General features: G+C 49.1%; 1 protein-coding gene across 1 annotated transcript in view; it reads left to right on the top strand.

The window, feature by feature from the left end:
• Nucleotides 1-17,317, top strand: part of COL23A1 (collagen type XXIII alpha 1 chain) — a 194,784-nt gene that overhangs the window by 2,264 nt on the left and 175,203 nt on the right. Inside the window, exon 2 of the mRNA XM_054217601.1 lies at nt 1,984-2,053. Within this exon, the coding sequence (XP_054073576.1) occupies nt 1,984-2,053 (70 nt within the window). The remainder of the gene's footprint in view (nt 1-1,983; nt 2,054-17,317) is intronic.

Consider the following 17,317-nt stretch of genomic DNA (forward strand, 5'->3'; position numbering starts at 1 on the left):
GGCAATGAAAGCCGATTTGGACAACGAGCATTTAGTTTCTGGCCCTGTGACAGGCATCCGTCTGACTGGAGAAATTGCTGGTTTTCATGTGGTGGGACCTTGCCCTTCCCTTGGCCGTCCCTTTAGCGGGACGTGCTGCAGGCTCCTGCTTTGACGCCCTCCAAAACATGGTCCTACCGTAGCAGCGTCTCCACTTGCTCTACGTCAAAAGCCCCAATTCGAAGCACGTAGTTTTCGTTCTGGAGGGAAGATGTTAACGGGAGGATTATAGAAGCATCCAGTTGTTGTAAACAAAGCTGGAGCGTTTTGTTCACAAAGGATTTATTGTCCACGGTAGGCAGAGAGTGTCCAGATTAATCAGTTTCATGACAAGAACAATTCAATGGGAGAACAGAGGACTCGCTCCAGGATTCGGGATTCAGATCTCCTCCGCTGTTGCCAGCGCTGCCTGCTGAACTGAAAGGACAGAAGAACTTATTTTCGTTTCCTCGAGCATCTTCATCATCCAAATTACTTTAAAATAAACACAGAAAAATTGAGCAACTCTCTAACATTTAGACTGCAAGTGGCTGTCAGAAAAGTTGCTTTAGGTACTTTCTTGCCACTTTTTCTCAAGGAAAGCGTACGCGCTGCAGAAGGCAGCTCCATCGTTCTGCTCTTTATGCTTCCCGCGGGACAACTTCTCTGTCAGGTGCTGTGAAACCATGTTGATGCTTTCAGGACCTCTTAGCATCATATCTGAGCAGGTCGAAAGGAACGCATAGGATTTCAACAACAGATAAAACTACTTAATCCCCAGAATAAAAGGAAAAGAACCTAATTCACAGGTAGCCTAATTCCTGAATAGTCCACAGTGTTCAAATATTTGCACATAGGCTGGGTCGCCAGCTCTATAAAATTAAAGTCTGAACACCCTGAATGCAGTAAGTACTTTGAATCTTCTCTCTTTGAAATGTGGGGACTCCAGTTATCGGATTATTGGTTTCTCTCCTGGCAAATGCTCTAGGTGAGACAGGGCGTTCCTGGAGGGCTGAGGGAGCAACCATTGCGGGTGAAGATGAGATGATCCCACCCTGGCTGGGCTGCCCCAGCCACGAAGCGCTGCGCCTGAGCTAATATCACTTACCTGTCATCGGGGCTTATTAACTTGGGCTTGGCAGTGTCCTAAATGCAGGCACGAACATTTTGGTTGGCTTAGAGAGCCCGCAGGGCGCGCTCACATCTGTCTGCAATATGCCATGTAGACATTGCTTTACTTTTGTGAATTTTTACGTGTTCTAGTAGTCGCACTGGTGAGTTTTTCACCTTGGAGATGGAAACGCTGGGCTTTTGGGGGGACCTGCGGGTGGGGGAGCGCCCCGGTCTCCCTGGCAGTGCCCACCCCGCTGTCCTTCTCCTCATCCCTCTTCTAAAGAACCTGTACTACTCCACATAGCATGAATTCAAAGTACGAAATCAGCCAAATCGGGCCACATCTGTCGTGCAAACATCACCCTGCCATGTAACCTCCAGGGTGTTTGGAAGCAGCTTTGTGTTTGGTGGCAGCGGGGCTTTCCCTGGGCACTCGCTGTGCTGCCGGGGCCGGCCGGGGCAGAGCAGAGGGGCTCTGTCACCCCCCAGCACCGTTCCTGCCACCAAACACGCTGAGATGACGCTGACATCTCAACCTGGGACTTTCGTAGCTGCTCAGGAGGAATCCAGCCCACGGTGCTTGTCTGAAGTGACTTTTGGGATGTGCAGGAGTCTCTGCCTGCCCCGCGTCAGCATTGTGAACTGGCCACTTTTTGCTAAGAAACGTTTAATATTTTGTGTGCTACTATTGCATGGGGCGTTATCCAAAGAGGCTGAACGCAACAGGGTGAAACTATGACCTGTGACGGGATGGAAGCCTGCTGGAAGGTTTGGCTGTTGGCATGCACACGCAGTCCGCGTTTAGATAAAATGTATTGTCTAAATGGCTATTTTTCTTCCTCCTCCAAACAGAAACTGGGTGAAGGACTGGCAAAACTGCGGACGGCGAGGGAGGCTCCCTCAGACTGCATGTGCCCCCCAGGTAGGTGCAGACGTACCGGCACAGCCGACACCAGCCTGCCCGGCAGCCGCCTGCTCGTGGCACCGACGCCACCGACCTTCTCCTCCCCAATTTTATATATTCCTCCGTATCAAGGAAAATGCACTAAGAAGTGCTTTTTTTTCCCAAGCTGAAGCGCTCTCTTGTGCTTGAGACTGTTGACTTCTTCCATTGCCTTGCTTTGGCCTGTTTACAGATAAAGGAGTTTGAGGTTTGGACAAAAGCGGCGTTTGGCTATAAGAATAAAAGAGCAAATAGCTTTACTCGGTTGTGAGCCCAGGGTGTGGGGCCAAAACAATTTAGAAGTAGTAACAAAATCACTGGGGCTTAATGCAAGTGTGATAATTAAAAGCTGCAGCCTCTCTGCCTTTTCGGAGCGTAGCGACTTCTCCAGCGCTGCCTTGCTGTATGAGAGCTGTCACTGATTGTTTAAATTTCCTCCCAGAGTTTAATGAACTTCTTAGACTGTCAAAACTTCCTGTTCTGCTGTGGAAGTGCATGCTCCTTGGAAACAATAAACAGCTTAGATTAGTTTGTAAAGGCATCTCATTTATAGAAATGCTCCGTTGAGTGCTCTGCTGTCCTACCCAAAGGCATGAATGGCTTTGGGCTGAGGCACTTCAAGCCTTTTCTTTTCTTTCTTTTCTTTTTTTTTTTTCTCTTTTCACAGAAGTAGGGAAACATGGGTGAAAGATGTGCCGTGCTTTGATGGGGGAGAATGCTTAGGCGTGTTACAAAGCCTCCTCGAAAACAGCAGATTGTTCAATTCTGGTTTTAAAGAAAAAAAACCAAACCTTGAACGCTACGTGTAGATGCATAATAGGCAAACGGGCAGTCTCAGTTTTCCCTGCCATCCTGGGTATGAGTCCTACCAGCACACACAGGGCTAGTCCATACTCACAGGACAAAATAGGTGGACTTTTTTCCTGTCATGTTGTGTTATAACCTTGGAAGCATTTAAATAATGATGCTTTTAAATGTGCTGCTGCGGTTTTACTCGCTGGTTTTCTAGTGGAAGGCTCCTATGGGCGCCCTGTACACCTCGCTGCCTTCTAACCAAACCCCATCAGCTGAGACACAAATCGTGCTTATTTTCAGCTCTTCCGACACTGGTGGTCAAATTAGTTTCCTCCCTTCTGATGCATAGACCCAACCAAGCCCATCAGCCTCACGGGGCTCCGCGGGCTGCGTCTCGCTCCCATCTGTGCAACCAGGGCGCTGCTGGTGCGCTTCGGTGTCAAGAGGCTTTTCCTTTGCTCTGCAGAAAGCACTTGGGATTGAAGAGGCTCCTTTGTGGCCAGGAAAGTCCCAGTTCGGTTCTGGGTCAGTGGGTTTGCTGGTTGCTGCATTTGAGAGATGGGGGGGGAAGAGAGGAGGGGGACGGTTTTCCCACGTGCTGCTGAAATACTCATTACAGTCATTAGTAACGAATGTCAAAGTAATTGGTGAGCCGAAGGAAGAAGTGGTGGGTAGGAAATGTTGTGGCATTGGTGGCTGCTCCTGACTACCACTGCTCAGGAGTCAAGCGCTGTGCTAAGGCGAGGATGCTCTGATGAGCTGTCATGAAGGCTTTCAGCTATTTTTGAGCAAATTGAAGGAATATTTACATGTGTTTCTTTTCTTTTTGTCTTTCTCCTGAAGAAGACAGAATTGCCTTCTGGTCTGTAGTTAAAAGAGCTTGGTCAGGAAACATCCCGAGAGCTTGTTGCCCTCACTGGCATTGCTGCGGAGCTACGCCAGGTTGCAAACTAACAGCTAAGCTTCAATTTGCCTCCGTGCACCAAAAAAGCAGCCCCTGGGGAAGACAAAATCCCCTCCGTGGAGGGGATGGGGAGATCCTGCCAGCCTTGCCCATGGGGAGCTTGGCCAGCATCTGCAGCCCTGGCTACAGTCCCGCTCCTGCTTCCCGAGGGCAGCTGGAAGCTGGTGGGTAACGCCTGGGCTGGGGGGCTTTCCTCCTCCAGGAAACCCCGCTAAGGTTAGGATGCCTTCCATCTTATCACTGGGTTTAGTGATAAGCCACCAAAGAGCTGTCGATGGCAGTGCTGTCGGCATCGGCATCGTCATGCCGGTGTTGTCCCTCTCCGTGCCTCTTTGGGAAGAGGGGGACTTGCTGCTCTACAGACCCCCGGGCAGTGGCAGGAGCAAAGTGCACGCTCAGAGCTTGCCCTACGAGCTGGGATTGTTTTAAACAAGACCCGTTTTTCATCGAAGCGAGTCAGTTTGGGCTTTTGTTGGGGTTTGAGGGGGAGCGGGTTGTTTTTAGGGGGCTGCCTTGATAAAATCGACCCACTACACATTAAAAGCAGCTTGGGACAAGACGACTATGATCCACTTAAAAGTTAAGTGAGGCTCAAGTTATTTCTGCTCCAGCAAAGACCTAAATTAGTGCTTGTAAAAAGACCCCGGGGGGGCGGCAGGGCTGGGCCAGCAGCGCCGGGGCCGATGGCCAGCAGAGGGGGCCCGGCCGTTTCGCCAGGGCCACGGAGACATCCCCCGTCGTCAAGAAAAATCATCATAATTTTAAAAAAAAAAGCCTTAAAAAATTACTACTCTGGCTCTGACGCTGGGGATGCTTCAAAAAAGGTGTCTCCGTAGTTGCTCTCGGCATCTGTGTGCTGCTTTGAGCTGAGCTGTTTTGCTTTATTTATTCAGCCAAAGCGATGGGGCGACGACGACAACAACTTGGCGTCACTTTGGCTCCTTCGTGCTTTGGGCATTTCTGTGGCTGAGGGAGAGGAGAGCATCCTTGGGGGTTTGGGCCAGCTGGGTCAGGTGAGGGTCGGGCTCCAAAATGCCGTGACGGGGCGAATTGGTGACCCCGCTCCGGTGAGGACTGTGGCCTTTCGGCCCCCCCGGCTATTTGGGACGGGGCCGCAGTGGTTGCGTGCTGCTGGCGCCGGGCAGGCCCAGGACAGGCTGTCCCCATATGTTGGCTCACTGCGAAACAGCAGCTCAATATTTTTATTATTGTCGTTCCCTGAGCCAGGCCCATAATATTTTGCAGAGAGGCCCCTTGTCCCCTTATGCTCAGCCTCTTTCTCTGGTGGGATCCTCACACAGCCTTTGCTGCAAGATAAAATCCAGCAGGTGCAGGACCACTTGTTTATCTGGCATTTAGGACAGCCTCCAGCTGAAGAGCACTTGGAGTTGGGTTGAAAACAAGACTAAAACTTCATGCTTGCAGGCACTTTGTTTGTGGTTGTGTTGTGGCCTCTGGTTGCTTTTTTTTTTTTTCCCAGAAGTCTTTTTTATTTTTTCCCCCTTGTATTTTTAAGCACAGTCTTTTGAAATGGATTTAAGAGGAGATGCTTGCTCTCAGGGTCTCTTGCTGTCTTACTCCCAGGGTGGTGAGCCCCTGGCCCAGGTTGCCCAGAGAAGCTGTGGCTGCCCCATCCCTGGAGGGGTTCAAGGCCAGGTTGGACGGGGCTTGGAGCAACCTGGGCTGGTGGGAGGTGTCCCTGCCCAGGGCAGGGGGTGGCACTGGATGATCTTTAAGGTCCCTTCCAACCCAAACCATTCTGTGATTCTGTGAAATCTGAGGTGCAAAACGCTTTTGTTTAATACAGTATTTGCCATGCAAAAAGTCTTCAGGGTCTATGAGAAGGTCCTTCAAGAGCTCGAGGTGCCGGATGCACCGTGCTAGACCCTGAGAGCAAGCATCTCCTCTTAAATTCAGTTTTAAAAAAAAAAGGCTTAAACCAAGCCTTAATCTGCAGAAAATGCCCTGCCTGGCAGCTAGTCCTTGCTGTGTTGCAGACTGAGGGTGTGAAAATCACCAGCTCTTTTGGCTGCTCTTGCAGTGCGTGTTTCAACGTATGCGTTGTGTTTCCGAGTGCCTTTTTATTTAACAGTACCTCCACAGCCTTTGCACTCCGGAGCCTTAACTCCAAATTTCCTGGCTGCTGGATGATGCATATCCCTGTCTTCATCTTGAATTCACGCTGAGACGGTGTCATATGCTTTTGAACGTATGTATATATTACAAAACAGTGTTAAATGTTCGGTGTAGTAATCTGATGTTCCAGTTAATATGTGACAAATATTTCCCAATAATGGCTTGGCAGCGGGGAGAGCGGAGTGGTACTCCTGCCTGCAGGACAGCGGATTGCTCCATTTCTCGGCAATTCAAACCATGTGTACTTGGGGAAGCCGATCATTTAAAATCCTCCCTACCTCTTCAGACTCAGCAACTCCAGAGGCTCTCTTGCAGCACTTATTATTATTTATATAATTTTTATATTTTTTAAAAAATTTTTTAATTTTTCCCCTAACTTTATACACAGGGAGCAGCTTTCTCCAGCTTGCTTTGGAAGTTTGGCACGGTACTTTCTGTGGTTCCCAGCGACTTGAAATAGCTGCCTGATTTTTACTGGTGTAAATGTTGTCTTCAAGTGTCACTCCCTATCTGCCTTCTCCCCCGCGTTGTCTCCCCAGGTAATTAGCACAACAGAATTTCCCTAATTGCTGGAGATCAAGGAGAAGAGGGCTCTGCTTCCTTTGTAGTCCTGACAAAGGGCAGATGTTTTCCAGCAGGCCAAATGGGATGCGCTGAGCTCTGTTAACGCCGGCTCTTTGTTTCGCACCCTTGCGTGATAGCAGCTCTGTTACTGCTCTCTTTTTACATCGTCAGTATCTGGGTCTGCAGTTTATGAGTCGTGAATCCTTCAGGATAGTTAAATAGATATGGAAAAATATAAAATGGAAGTGAGTATTTCTTTTTTTAAATTAGCGGTGATCTCTGCTGTTCTGAGCTGCTTTGCATCTACTGAGCTTAAACATATGAAGTATTCCTTACTGTCACCGCGAGAGACGCTTTCCTGCCTACTGAAACCATTAAAACTCGGTATTTTTCTGTCATTTCTGTGATTTAGAATAAGACAAAAAGCTTTACAATATCTTCAAGTTTTAAAATGGTTCCTATATCCTCCTTTCCTCGCTTTCCCATACCATGACGGTTGCTTCAGCGGGGTTTACCTTCTCGGTCTGACTTTGCCTGCAGGAGGCTAGGACATTATAATTACAGTATTAGGAAAAACAGGAATTTTTTTGCACTAAACTTACAAACACAATCAGAATTCTCTCCTGCATGGAAAAACCTGTGCCAGCATTTTAAAAAATGACCCAGAAGCCAAACATTAAAGCATCTAAATAACAAAGAAAAACTGGCTGGGAAGGACTTTTGACAAATGGTGCCATTTAAATGCAGACGCTTACTTTCTGTTTAACATGTTTTTGAATATTACCCCTTCAAAAATACGATCTGATCGCACATCTTAGCAGCTTTTGGAAAAACACTCTTTGAGCATAGAAATTACTGCTGGCTACCTTCCATCAGCTCCTTCCTGGCGACCATTCCCCAGTCCCTTTTGGATATTTGTGGAAGGCCCCAAGGACATCTGGAGCCGTGTCTGCACGCCACATGTGCGGGAGCTGCCAGCCGCCTTCTCCCGGGAGCTACCTGGGATGGGCAGGGATGCCCTCCATCTTCTTACAGAAGGTCCCAGGAAGCAGCCGCTGCAGAGTGGTGGGTCCCCATCTCATCCTTGGGAACCTTAAAGCTCTGCTTAAGGGGAGTTGTTTGTGTGGCTTCAGGACTCTCCGTTGATGGAAGCCTCTGGGTCAGGGGTTGTTTCTTGGGTGGTTGCATAGATGGAAATAAATGGAGGAGAGGGAGTCTGGCTTTGTTTGGCATCTCCTCCCAGCTGTACCACTCGTGCACGTGTTGTGTGCTGCAGGGTGCCAGCCGGCAAGGGGGAAGGAGCCCAAAGTCCTTCTTGAATGATTTTCTCATGTCTCTGTGGGTTGTTGCGTGTCCAGAGAGGGGTGTTGGCACTGCAGCAGCAGCCAGGTATGTCATGGCAGTGTCAGCGGGACTTCTGCTCACGCTGGCTTGCTTTACTCCATTGCAAAGCCACCTTTGGCGCCGCTCTGCACCCCTGTTGAGGATCTGGTGGTGGTGGAGGGAGCGGCAGGCGACAGCCAGGTGTACAGCAAAGGGGAGGTTTGAGTCTGGGAATCTGGGGACGGCTCTCAAAGCGAGCTCCCCAGCACGCTGGCATCCAAGGGAAGGCACGTCTTCTGCTCTCAACACCCATCCAAACAATACCCTACCAGATCAGCTGCTGTGTCAGCCAGCAGTGACATTTAATGTCCTACCGAGGTGACATTAAATGCTGGATGTGGCCAGGACTTTCCGAGGCAGGAAATAGCGTGGTACCAGTGTTATTCCCAGAGCTGGCGGCGCCTCTGACATGGAGTCAGAGGCGGGAGCTAAAAGGCAGTCTGACCTCAAAACCACTGGCGCAGGATAATGGGCTGGAGCCATCTCCCAGCGAGACTGCGGCAGCATTTATCCTGGTGGCGTTTGGTGCAGCTCTGGCGTTTGAACACGGAAGCCCAGAACCGTACACCAGGAACCAGCCCTTTCCCAGCAGCATTCATCTTTAGACCACTTCAGCAAAAATTAATTAAAACTGGTGACATCAATGGGAGAAGGCTTTGAAAATTTATTTTTTCTAAGTCTGCCAAAGTTATTTTGAGTGTAATGAAAACTACAAAAATAAACCTGATGACCATATCCTCTGCGAGAGCTCTGTGTAACTTTATCTTGGTCTCGACATATGAAGTCATTTATCTAGGCACAGATATTTTTTGCTGCCAGCCCCTTCAGCGCTGCCTTTCCAGAGAGGAGGCTCTGAAGCAGGTTGGTTCAACGCTCATGGACTGACTCACCTGGGAGTTTCCCATCAGCTTCCAGTTAGTTTCCTTCTCTTTCTTGTTCAAGCGATGGATGAATGTTCCCCGCGTGAGCAGCGACTCGGCTTTGCAGAACTGATTTATTGAAAATAGACTGCGCTTGGCGTGGTACCTACTGTGTCTCCATGCCGTCTCATTGAGCCAGTAGTGCTGTCATCTCCTGTCCATCCTATAGGTAACAGGATGGGAATGTGTTTCAAACCCAGAGTGCTTTCAGTTGATCTTATCGCTCATGCAGTGATGATAGAAGGTTTTAGCACTGAAATGATTTTTGGGAAGTCAGCTACCGCTGATGTATTCCTGAAGAAAGAGCTGCCTTATTTCTCTGCCACCAAGGAGCTCCAGGCTGATGTTTCATGGCTTGTGTGGCACAAATACATGCTGCGTAGTAAGCCCGATCACCTGCGTGTGTGGCTGGGAGATTGTAGATAGCAGCAATCAAATTCAAACTGGAGCAGATGGGCTGTACAACTGTTACGCCTCTGCTCTCGCTGCACCGGGTGGGTGTTGCTTCATTCCTCAGCAGACACTGTTAAAGAACTGTTCCTCTGGCCTCTGCAGGGAGCAACAGCCCAGGCAAAGACTGGACAAACAGCCCCATCTGCCCCACCAACCTCTGCCCTTGGCTTCCTACTTGAGAAGTCCCAGAGTATCCATAAACCTGGCGCATCTCCTGTTTTGCCATTCAAAGACCAGGAACGTTGCTCTTACCCTGGTGCTGCCTGTTTGCCCTTGTTTTGTTGCTCTAAAACAAGGTCATTTGTTTTACTTTGTAGGGTTGCGAGGGCAGTAGGTGTAGTGCACTTTAAATATAGATATATTTCCAGCACTCCTGTCACACCAATAAAGGCTGGAATTAATCCCAAAGGGGCAAATCTATTGGTAGCTTTTGGGTTATTTTACAGATTTCCGGGCAAGAGAGTCCCTTACAGGTCTTGTTAAATAGTTTCCTTAAAGGAAAGTATTGCTGTGAACTCCAGCACCTAAATAGCATGCCTTCATGTTGCCGAATTTGCTTATCCCTCACCATAGCATTTTCAGGGGAGGAAGGAAGGTGAATTGGAGAGTGAAACCCATAGTTGTCTGTAGCTGAGAGTCCTAATAGGATTTTAACTGAGTAATTATGTTGCAACAGTTGCTCACTGAGAAGTGTGGCTTGTCTGGTTTATGGTGTCCAGGGCGTGAATCCAAATACCAGCCACAAGCGTGGATTGCTGCGCTTCTCTCTTGCCCAGGGTTTACCTTTGTTGCAGCAACTGGCTATCTAATCAGCAGTGAAATTTTTCTGATAGGCAGAGCACCCCAACCTTGCTCCATGGGAAGGCGGTGTGACACCAGCAGGTTTGTCCCCAGATGTGTTAAGGGGGTGGCAGTTGTGTTGCATCAGTGTGACCGAGTACTTCTGCACCTTCGTTTTCCATGAAGCTGGCCTGGCTGTAGGAAATCACTGAAAAGCTATTTTAAAGGCAGCCCCCACCTGGAGAACTGCATTCAGCTCTGGAGCCCCCAACATCAGAAGGATGTGAACCTGTTGGAGCAAGTCCAGAGGAGGCCATGAAGATGATCCAAGAGCTGGAGCCCCTCTGCTGTGAGGACAGGCTGAGAGAGTTGGGGGTGTTCAGCCTGGAGAAGAGAAGGCTCCGGGGAGACTTTAAAGCCCCTTCCAGTCCCTAAAGGGGCTCCAGGAAAGCTGGGGAGGGACTCTGGATCAGGGAGGGGAGCCATAGGACAAGGGGGAACGGTTTTAAACTGAAAGAGGGGAGATTTAGATTAGAGATTAGGAAGAAATTCCTTACTGTGAGGGTGGTGAGCCCCTGGCCCAGGTTGCCCAGAGAAGCTGTGGCTGCCCCATCCCTGGAGGGGTTCAAGGCCAGGTTGGACGGGGCTTGGAGCAACCTGGGCTGGTGGGAGGTGTCCCTGCCCAGGGAAGGGAGTTTGGAACTGGATGATCTTTAAGGTCCCTTCCAACCCAAACCGTTCTATGATTCCATGATTCTATGATTTGGCTACAGGTTTGTCCATCTGTAGTTGTGAGAAGTCTGGAGACAGCATTGCTGCAGTGGTGGCCCTGGGGTCCCTTGGCCCTGGGGTGCGGGGTGGGGTGGCAGAGATGTGGTGGCTGTACCTGGCTGGGGTTGGTGCTGGATGTGCAGGAACCAACCATTGACCTGACCTCGAAGGTACCCCAGTTTCTGAGTGACAGGTCCTCATGGTGACACACTGCATGGAGAAGCAGCGCAAGGAGACAGCTTCAGTTGCCGATCTTTTTTTAATTGCACCTGTCCTGCCATGATAAACTAGACAGTAAAAAAGACTGGATTTCTTTCTGCTTTTCTAAATCGGAGCCAAGAGGCATCAATTCTCGTCATTTCCCAGCTATGACCCCATGGTAATCGCACCACTTGTATGCAGCATCCAGCCCTGGGGGGAGGCCATCCTCTCTGCAGCCTGTGGCTTTCCATCCTGAACACGAGTGTGGTGGGCGCAAGCATTTGCGTTAATGCGGCCTTGCAGGTTGTGCTCACATGGTTTAGTGACCTAATTAAACCTCCACCTGTTCTTCGTTTGTCACCATCAGTCTTTGTGGCAGAAGATACGCTGGTGCCAAGATACTCCTGGACGCCCGGATTTGGCAGCCTGTGCAAACACAATGTGCTTCTTGGGTTTCATCCCCGTGATCGAGCTCACAGCCTTTTGTACGAGCGAGGCAAAGAGCTGCTGGGGATGGCAGGTCCTGAATGTCCCCCTTCCCACCCAGCACGTGCTCGTTTGCTTTTTTTAATGTGACCTAGGGGGGCAAGAAGGAGAAAAAACTGCATACGCAGGATGAATTGGGTGTAACCAGGGGACTCGCAGAGGGGGCTCAAGAGAGCCTGTCACTGGGTTAAACACTAATTCGGTGCCAGAAGTCCACCTTTTTCTACAAATTGGAGTTGGGAAGGTATTCATGAAAGACCTCACATTCATCTTGTAGGCCATAGTGAATCTTGGTTAGGGTAGGGATTTGGGGCTGCATTGGTTGCATTTGAAGCTGTTGTTCATGTTTCTGGTTCATGTTTAAATTTGGTCTATTTATTTATTTGTTTATTGAAGACATTAAGAGAGCTTGGCTTCTGCTGAACAGTGGCAGCCCTTTATGTGTTTTTTTTTTCAAAATGATTGCAATCATGACAAGACTTGAAGGCCAAGAAAAGCCAATCTTTACCCGGGGATGGCTGTGTAACACAAATTACTTTTTAACCCCCCCCAGCCACCCCATGGCAAGAGCCACTGACCCCTGACGGTGTGGGACTTTGTTCATCAAAAGGTCCCCTTTGGTGGAAGTTGACAGGGACCATTTATGTCAAGACAACTCTGGTGGTGGACTTGGCTCCAGCCCACCTGTGATGTCTCCTGTGCACTTGCAAGAAATCCCACATTTCTCCCTTTGCTTCTGGCTCTTCGTAGCACAACCATGGTTGTTGGCTGTACAAGCAGCCCGTGGAGTCCAGCGTCCCCTGGGTGGACCTCTTAAATTCAAGCTTTGTGCGCCACATAAAAATTTTACTCCTCATGCCCCAGGCTCTTGGGCAGCTTCCCAGCAAGTATGACATAGAGAGGGAAGTATTTACAAAAATTAAATAGGTTCGATGGAGCGCCCATACATCTGTATGCTTGTGGTCAGACTTCTAAAAAAAACTGCTGGTAGAGATGAGGTCTATCAGTACAGTACATCTGGAAATGTTTCTTTCCGGCTCGAGTTTGTCTGGGTTTTCTCCCCGTTTTGTGCTGTCTCTGAGCAGTCCCCGTTCATGCTACTCCAGCGCGCGGCATGCTTGGTGCAGGAGGATCGAGCAGGTTTGTGCTGCTTCACTGCTAAGAGAGATTGAAGAGCTTGGACAAGATGTTGAACAGATTTTTCTTTTTCTTTATTTTTTTTTCCCCAGCAGATCTGTCTGGAAGATGAGAACAGTTGGTATTGATATGATCTGCTTCGTATTTTGGGAAGCTTTGGCAGTAACTGCTACCAAATAATGATGCTTCTGGGTCCCTATTGTGCAAACATTTAAATATGTTCAACTGTGTTGCGCAGAGCCCTTGTCAAGAGACTTGAAGCGCCGTCCTGGGGGGACTTGAGGGCATGGCTGATTGCAAAAACAGGTCCTGATAGGGAACTGTAAGGAATGTATGTCCCATTTCTTAAGAGAAAGCCTGGCTTTTTGGCTACTGGCAGCTGGTGTTAGCTTGTCTGAAGACAGATGGTTGTTTATTGGAGGTGCATTAGACGGGAAACATGCAGTTGGTAGTGGGTTGTGTGCTGTTGATGTGGGTGATGATGCTCTTTTGTGCCATGGACACAGGTTCTTCTTGTGTTCGTTTCCTTCTTTAAATTTTTTTCCTAAGCTTTGCATCCCAAACCACAGCTTTTCCAGCTCAGTCCTGGAGGGTTGAATCAGGGGCCATCCTCGTTATTGGGGTGACTGCTGCGTGAGGGTCTGCCCCTGCCCACGTCCTGGCCGCTTGTCCATCCTGTGCTGGGACGTGGTGTGAAGGCAGAGATGCCCTGACCCCAGTCAGAACTTGCATGTGCTTTTCTGTTGCATTTTCTTTTTTTTTTTTTTTTGATATAGCCATTTTGTAGATCAGGACTGTATACAGGTCTCATTTTAATTCCAAAGATATGGTTAAATTCCCAAGAAGGCGTGTTCAAGTCCAACTTGGGAGTTTATATACAGACCTTTGAATTTAAGGATAAAAGCACTGTATTTTAGCTCCTTGAGGATTGCTTTAATGTGAATTAAGCCAGACCTTAAGGAACTCCATTTCATTTTCAGAGTCTGTGAAAAGATTCAGCCTTTAAACTGTTTCTTCACAGAGACGTAAGGTCAGAGTGCATCAGTGCCTCGCAGCGTCCCCGGGCCCTCGGTCGTGCCCTGGTGCTGGGGGCAGACGGCTGTCCTAGAGATGATCAGACACATGAGGTCTGGAGTATCTGGAGGAGCAGCAGCACAGTCCCCCCCCCCGGGTTTAGTTCCCCTTGGTTATAGCGACACAAAGACACATTCAGGCCTTTGATAAAAGCCAGGCTTCTCTGCTTTTACACACACAAACAAAAAAAAAATCGAAAAGGAAAGCAGAGAAGGGGAGGCTGTGTTTTGTTAAAGTACGGACTTGGGATTTAGCAAGAAAAAAACCCCGAAACCTCACTTCTTTGAATTAATGAGGGGCTCTGAAGTTGGAAGCAGCCCTTCTCCACCCCATCGGGTCAGCGGACATTTCCAACCCCACTCCCTCCCCAGGAAGAGCCCCCTCCTCTTCAGCCCCATGGTGGTTTTTATAAGGAAGAAGAGGTTTCATATATATACATATATACACACACATACATATCCCATCCCATATATAATCCCATATATGTGTATATGTTCATTAGTGCTTACTAAGTGGCAAAGCAAAATGCAAAGAAAACAGAGGGGCAGGGAGTAACAACCACGTTCCTTTTCGGCGACTAAATGCCCGTCCTCTTTTACTGGGTTTTATTCTGGGCTTTGCTTATTGCAGGTTTTAGCTCCTCCTTGCTCCAGATCGGTCCTGACCGACGGCTCTGGGCCGAGAACTCGTCCCCAGGGGATTTCATTGCAGGGAGTGGGTGAAATTGGGTGGTTCCATCCTGATTTGGTTTAAGCTGGTAAATTTTGTGTTGCTTGAACCCAACAGTCTGTTGAACTGTTTTGGTTTAAAATTGATTTGATACCTAATTTTGGAAGCTTTGCCTGCTGTAGTTGGGGATTCTCTGTGGCTGTACCACTGCCGGGTATCTATATGCCATTCCTACCCTGAATTTCAGCCACTTGACACAGCGAGCTCAGTGCCGCTGGCAGGAATCCCATGCAGAGCCACCGTAATGAAGTGGCGATGTCAAACCTGGCACTGATACCCTGAGGAGTTAGGCCTTTGCCACCAAATGTTGGCTTTTTCCTGGGTGTAAAACTGTGTGTACTCAAGGGAGAGGAGATGCACGCGTTCAAGTTGTGTCGTTTAAGATCTAAAAATCCCATTTTGTAACATCATCGCACAAAGGAATGTTTTACTCTTTAGCTGCTGTCCTGATGGCTGACGTGCTGTCAGCCCCAGCGCGGAGCCCTGGACCTCTAAATGCCTCGCAGCATCCTTCTCGGGGCAAAATAATAAAAAAAATACTCTCTACACTTTAAAACTTATTTATATTGAAACTTTTGATGCAATTGAAAAAGATCCAAATGCATGTTTAAAAAGTGATGAAATAAGCAACATTTCTTCTCTTAATTGTATAGCTCACAGTTCTTTTTCACAGAAAGGAAGAGCAGCGCTGATCACTAGCCTGGGAGGCGATGGAGCTGTGCTGCTCCAGGGATGTGACCCCGGAGGGACGGTGGCGAGGACCTTCCCACCTCACCCATGGCACAAGGGCACTGTCTGCAGGCTGAAAACCGTAACACTGAGGCTGTAATTCCCAGATTCTTCCCTCTCTCGCCTCTCACATCCCCTCTGCCCCCAGGAACGACCCCAAAACTGGCTGCTGCTTCCCTTCCTGAGGAGCCAGGAGGGACACCAGGAGCATCTCTCCCTCCTTTGAATATCTCAGGGAGGGGAACAGAAAAGGCAATAGGGCGGCTCCCCTGCTTCAAAGGGGAAAAAGGGCTCTTTCCCCCTGCACACCAGCCCGTTAAGAAGCAGTGCTGTCACCTGCTTTTGCTGGTACCTGAACACAGCTGCAGCTTCTGATGAACCACCCTCGTCCCAGCTGTGTCTGTGGGGCTCCGCCTGCCCTTCTGGCAAAGCCCAGACTCGGTGGGCTCTGGGGAGGTTTCATATGGAGCCACTGAGGGCTCGGGAGGTGTTTCAGCAGCGGGGATGGGGCTCCGGGCTGGTGGGACACGGCTCTGCTCTCTGTGGCTCTCCTCTCCATGGCTGAGGTGAGTCTCCTGGCATTTGCTGTTTCTCAGTTTTTTGTGAAGGTGCAGCAAAGGGACGATTTGGAAGAGTGTGCTCATGCTGATGTTAGCTGGGATGGCGTTTCGGCCTGGGAATAAGAGTTATGTACGGGTATCTTTAAGGTATCTGAATCCCTCTACATTTTATAATACAGAGAGGGGTTTAAGATGTACTGGAGTGAAATTCACTGCAAGTGGGCAGGAAAGCAGAGGTGGGTGTGTATTCATGCATACACACGTGTGGAAGGGTTTATGTAAGGTTTAGTCCGTGGGCAGCTGTTGAAGCAACCTGGGTGCTGTTTTAAGAAGTCCTTTATGTTTTTGGTGTTGGGGGCATGAGGCCTGGAGCGAGGCCCTCTGTGCCCCCTTTGCTGTGGGAGGTGGTGTGCTGCCCCAGGGGCCTTTTTGGTCTGACCAGTGACACAAATGTGTTATTTTGAAGTCTGTTTTAACTGATCCCCTCTGGAGCTTGATGTCTGCTCGCTTCAGGCCATGCTGTCATTGTTGAACAGGAGAGAACTCAAACAAATATGTACCATAAGGTGAAATCCTTAGAAGAGTGATGTGGCCTAACTTCAAGTTGTTAAACCACAGGATGCTTCAGCGGGGTCTTCACATTCCTGGCTGTTCTTTTTTAGTGCTTTACTTGTGTAATGTTTTTACTCTGGAATAGGAGCAGAGCCACATGTATTCCCCCACCCGCCTGAGCAAATGGTAACCCAGGTGGTCTGTCTGTAAAAGAAGAGGAGTTTGAGTACTCTAGAAACCTCCCTGAGATGGCTGCTCCCCGCTGGCGGGCAAATGCTGAGGTGAGCCCTCCCTCCCAGACTTCCATTTTGTTCAGTGAGGGTCAGGGCTTGGTGGAAAGTGGGGACTGAGCCCAGCCATCAGCCCCCATGAAACAGCAATGTGGAGTTTATGCAAGAATGGCAGATGAAGTAGCGGGTTGTTAACCCAAAAAGGTGACTCCTAGAGATGAAGAGGTTGTCCAGGCAGTGGGGGGAAAGTTAGTAATATCCCTCATTGGCTTCTGCCTGTGGCAGCCTTTCCACAACTCGGTTATGTGACTGCATGTTGTCTTTGTGAATTTTTGTTGGGTTTTGGTTTTTGTTGTTTGGGGGGTTTTTTGGAGTGTCTATATTGGGGCAGAGGGAGTCGGACAAACCTTCATGGATGAAGGAAACATTGTCTGGGGTAGGTGTTACAGAATGCAAAGGGGAGGGTGGAAAAAATCTCCCCCAAAACTAAACTCCAATCTGGAAAGGCATGTTGCCCTGTGATGGGCAGTGACTGCTAATTGCTGTTCTGCTGCTCATCCATGCTGATGAAGCAGGAGCTCATGGCTGTTGGTGGGGCTGGTGGAGGTCACTGCCCATGGGTGCCAGCTTTTGCTTGGTCGGTGCCAAACTCTCAGCTCTTAAGCCTCAGTGCCTGGTAGAAGTTAGCAATAGTCTGGCTTAATGTAAAATGGAGCCCTGGGTTTAAGCCATTAATCTCTTCTGCTTGGGGTTGTACCCTTGCCAAGGAGTAATGAACA

Source organism: Rissa tridactyla, chromosome 11, assembly GCF_028500815.1.
Source record: "Rissa tridactyla isolate bRisTri1 chromosome 11, bRisTri1.patW.cur.20221130, whole genome shotgun sequence".
In the NCBI taxonomy this organism is placed as follows: domain Eukaryota; kingdom Metazoa; phylum Chordata; class Aves; order Charadriiformes; family Laridae; genus Rissa; species Rissa tridactyla.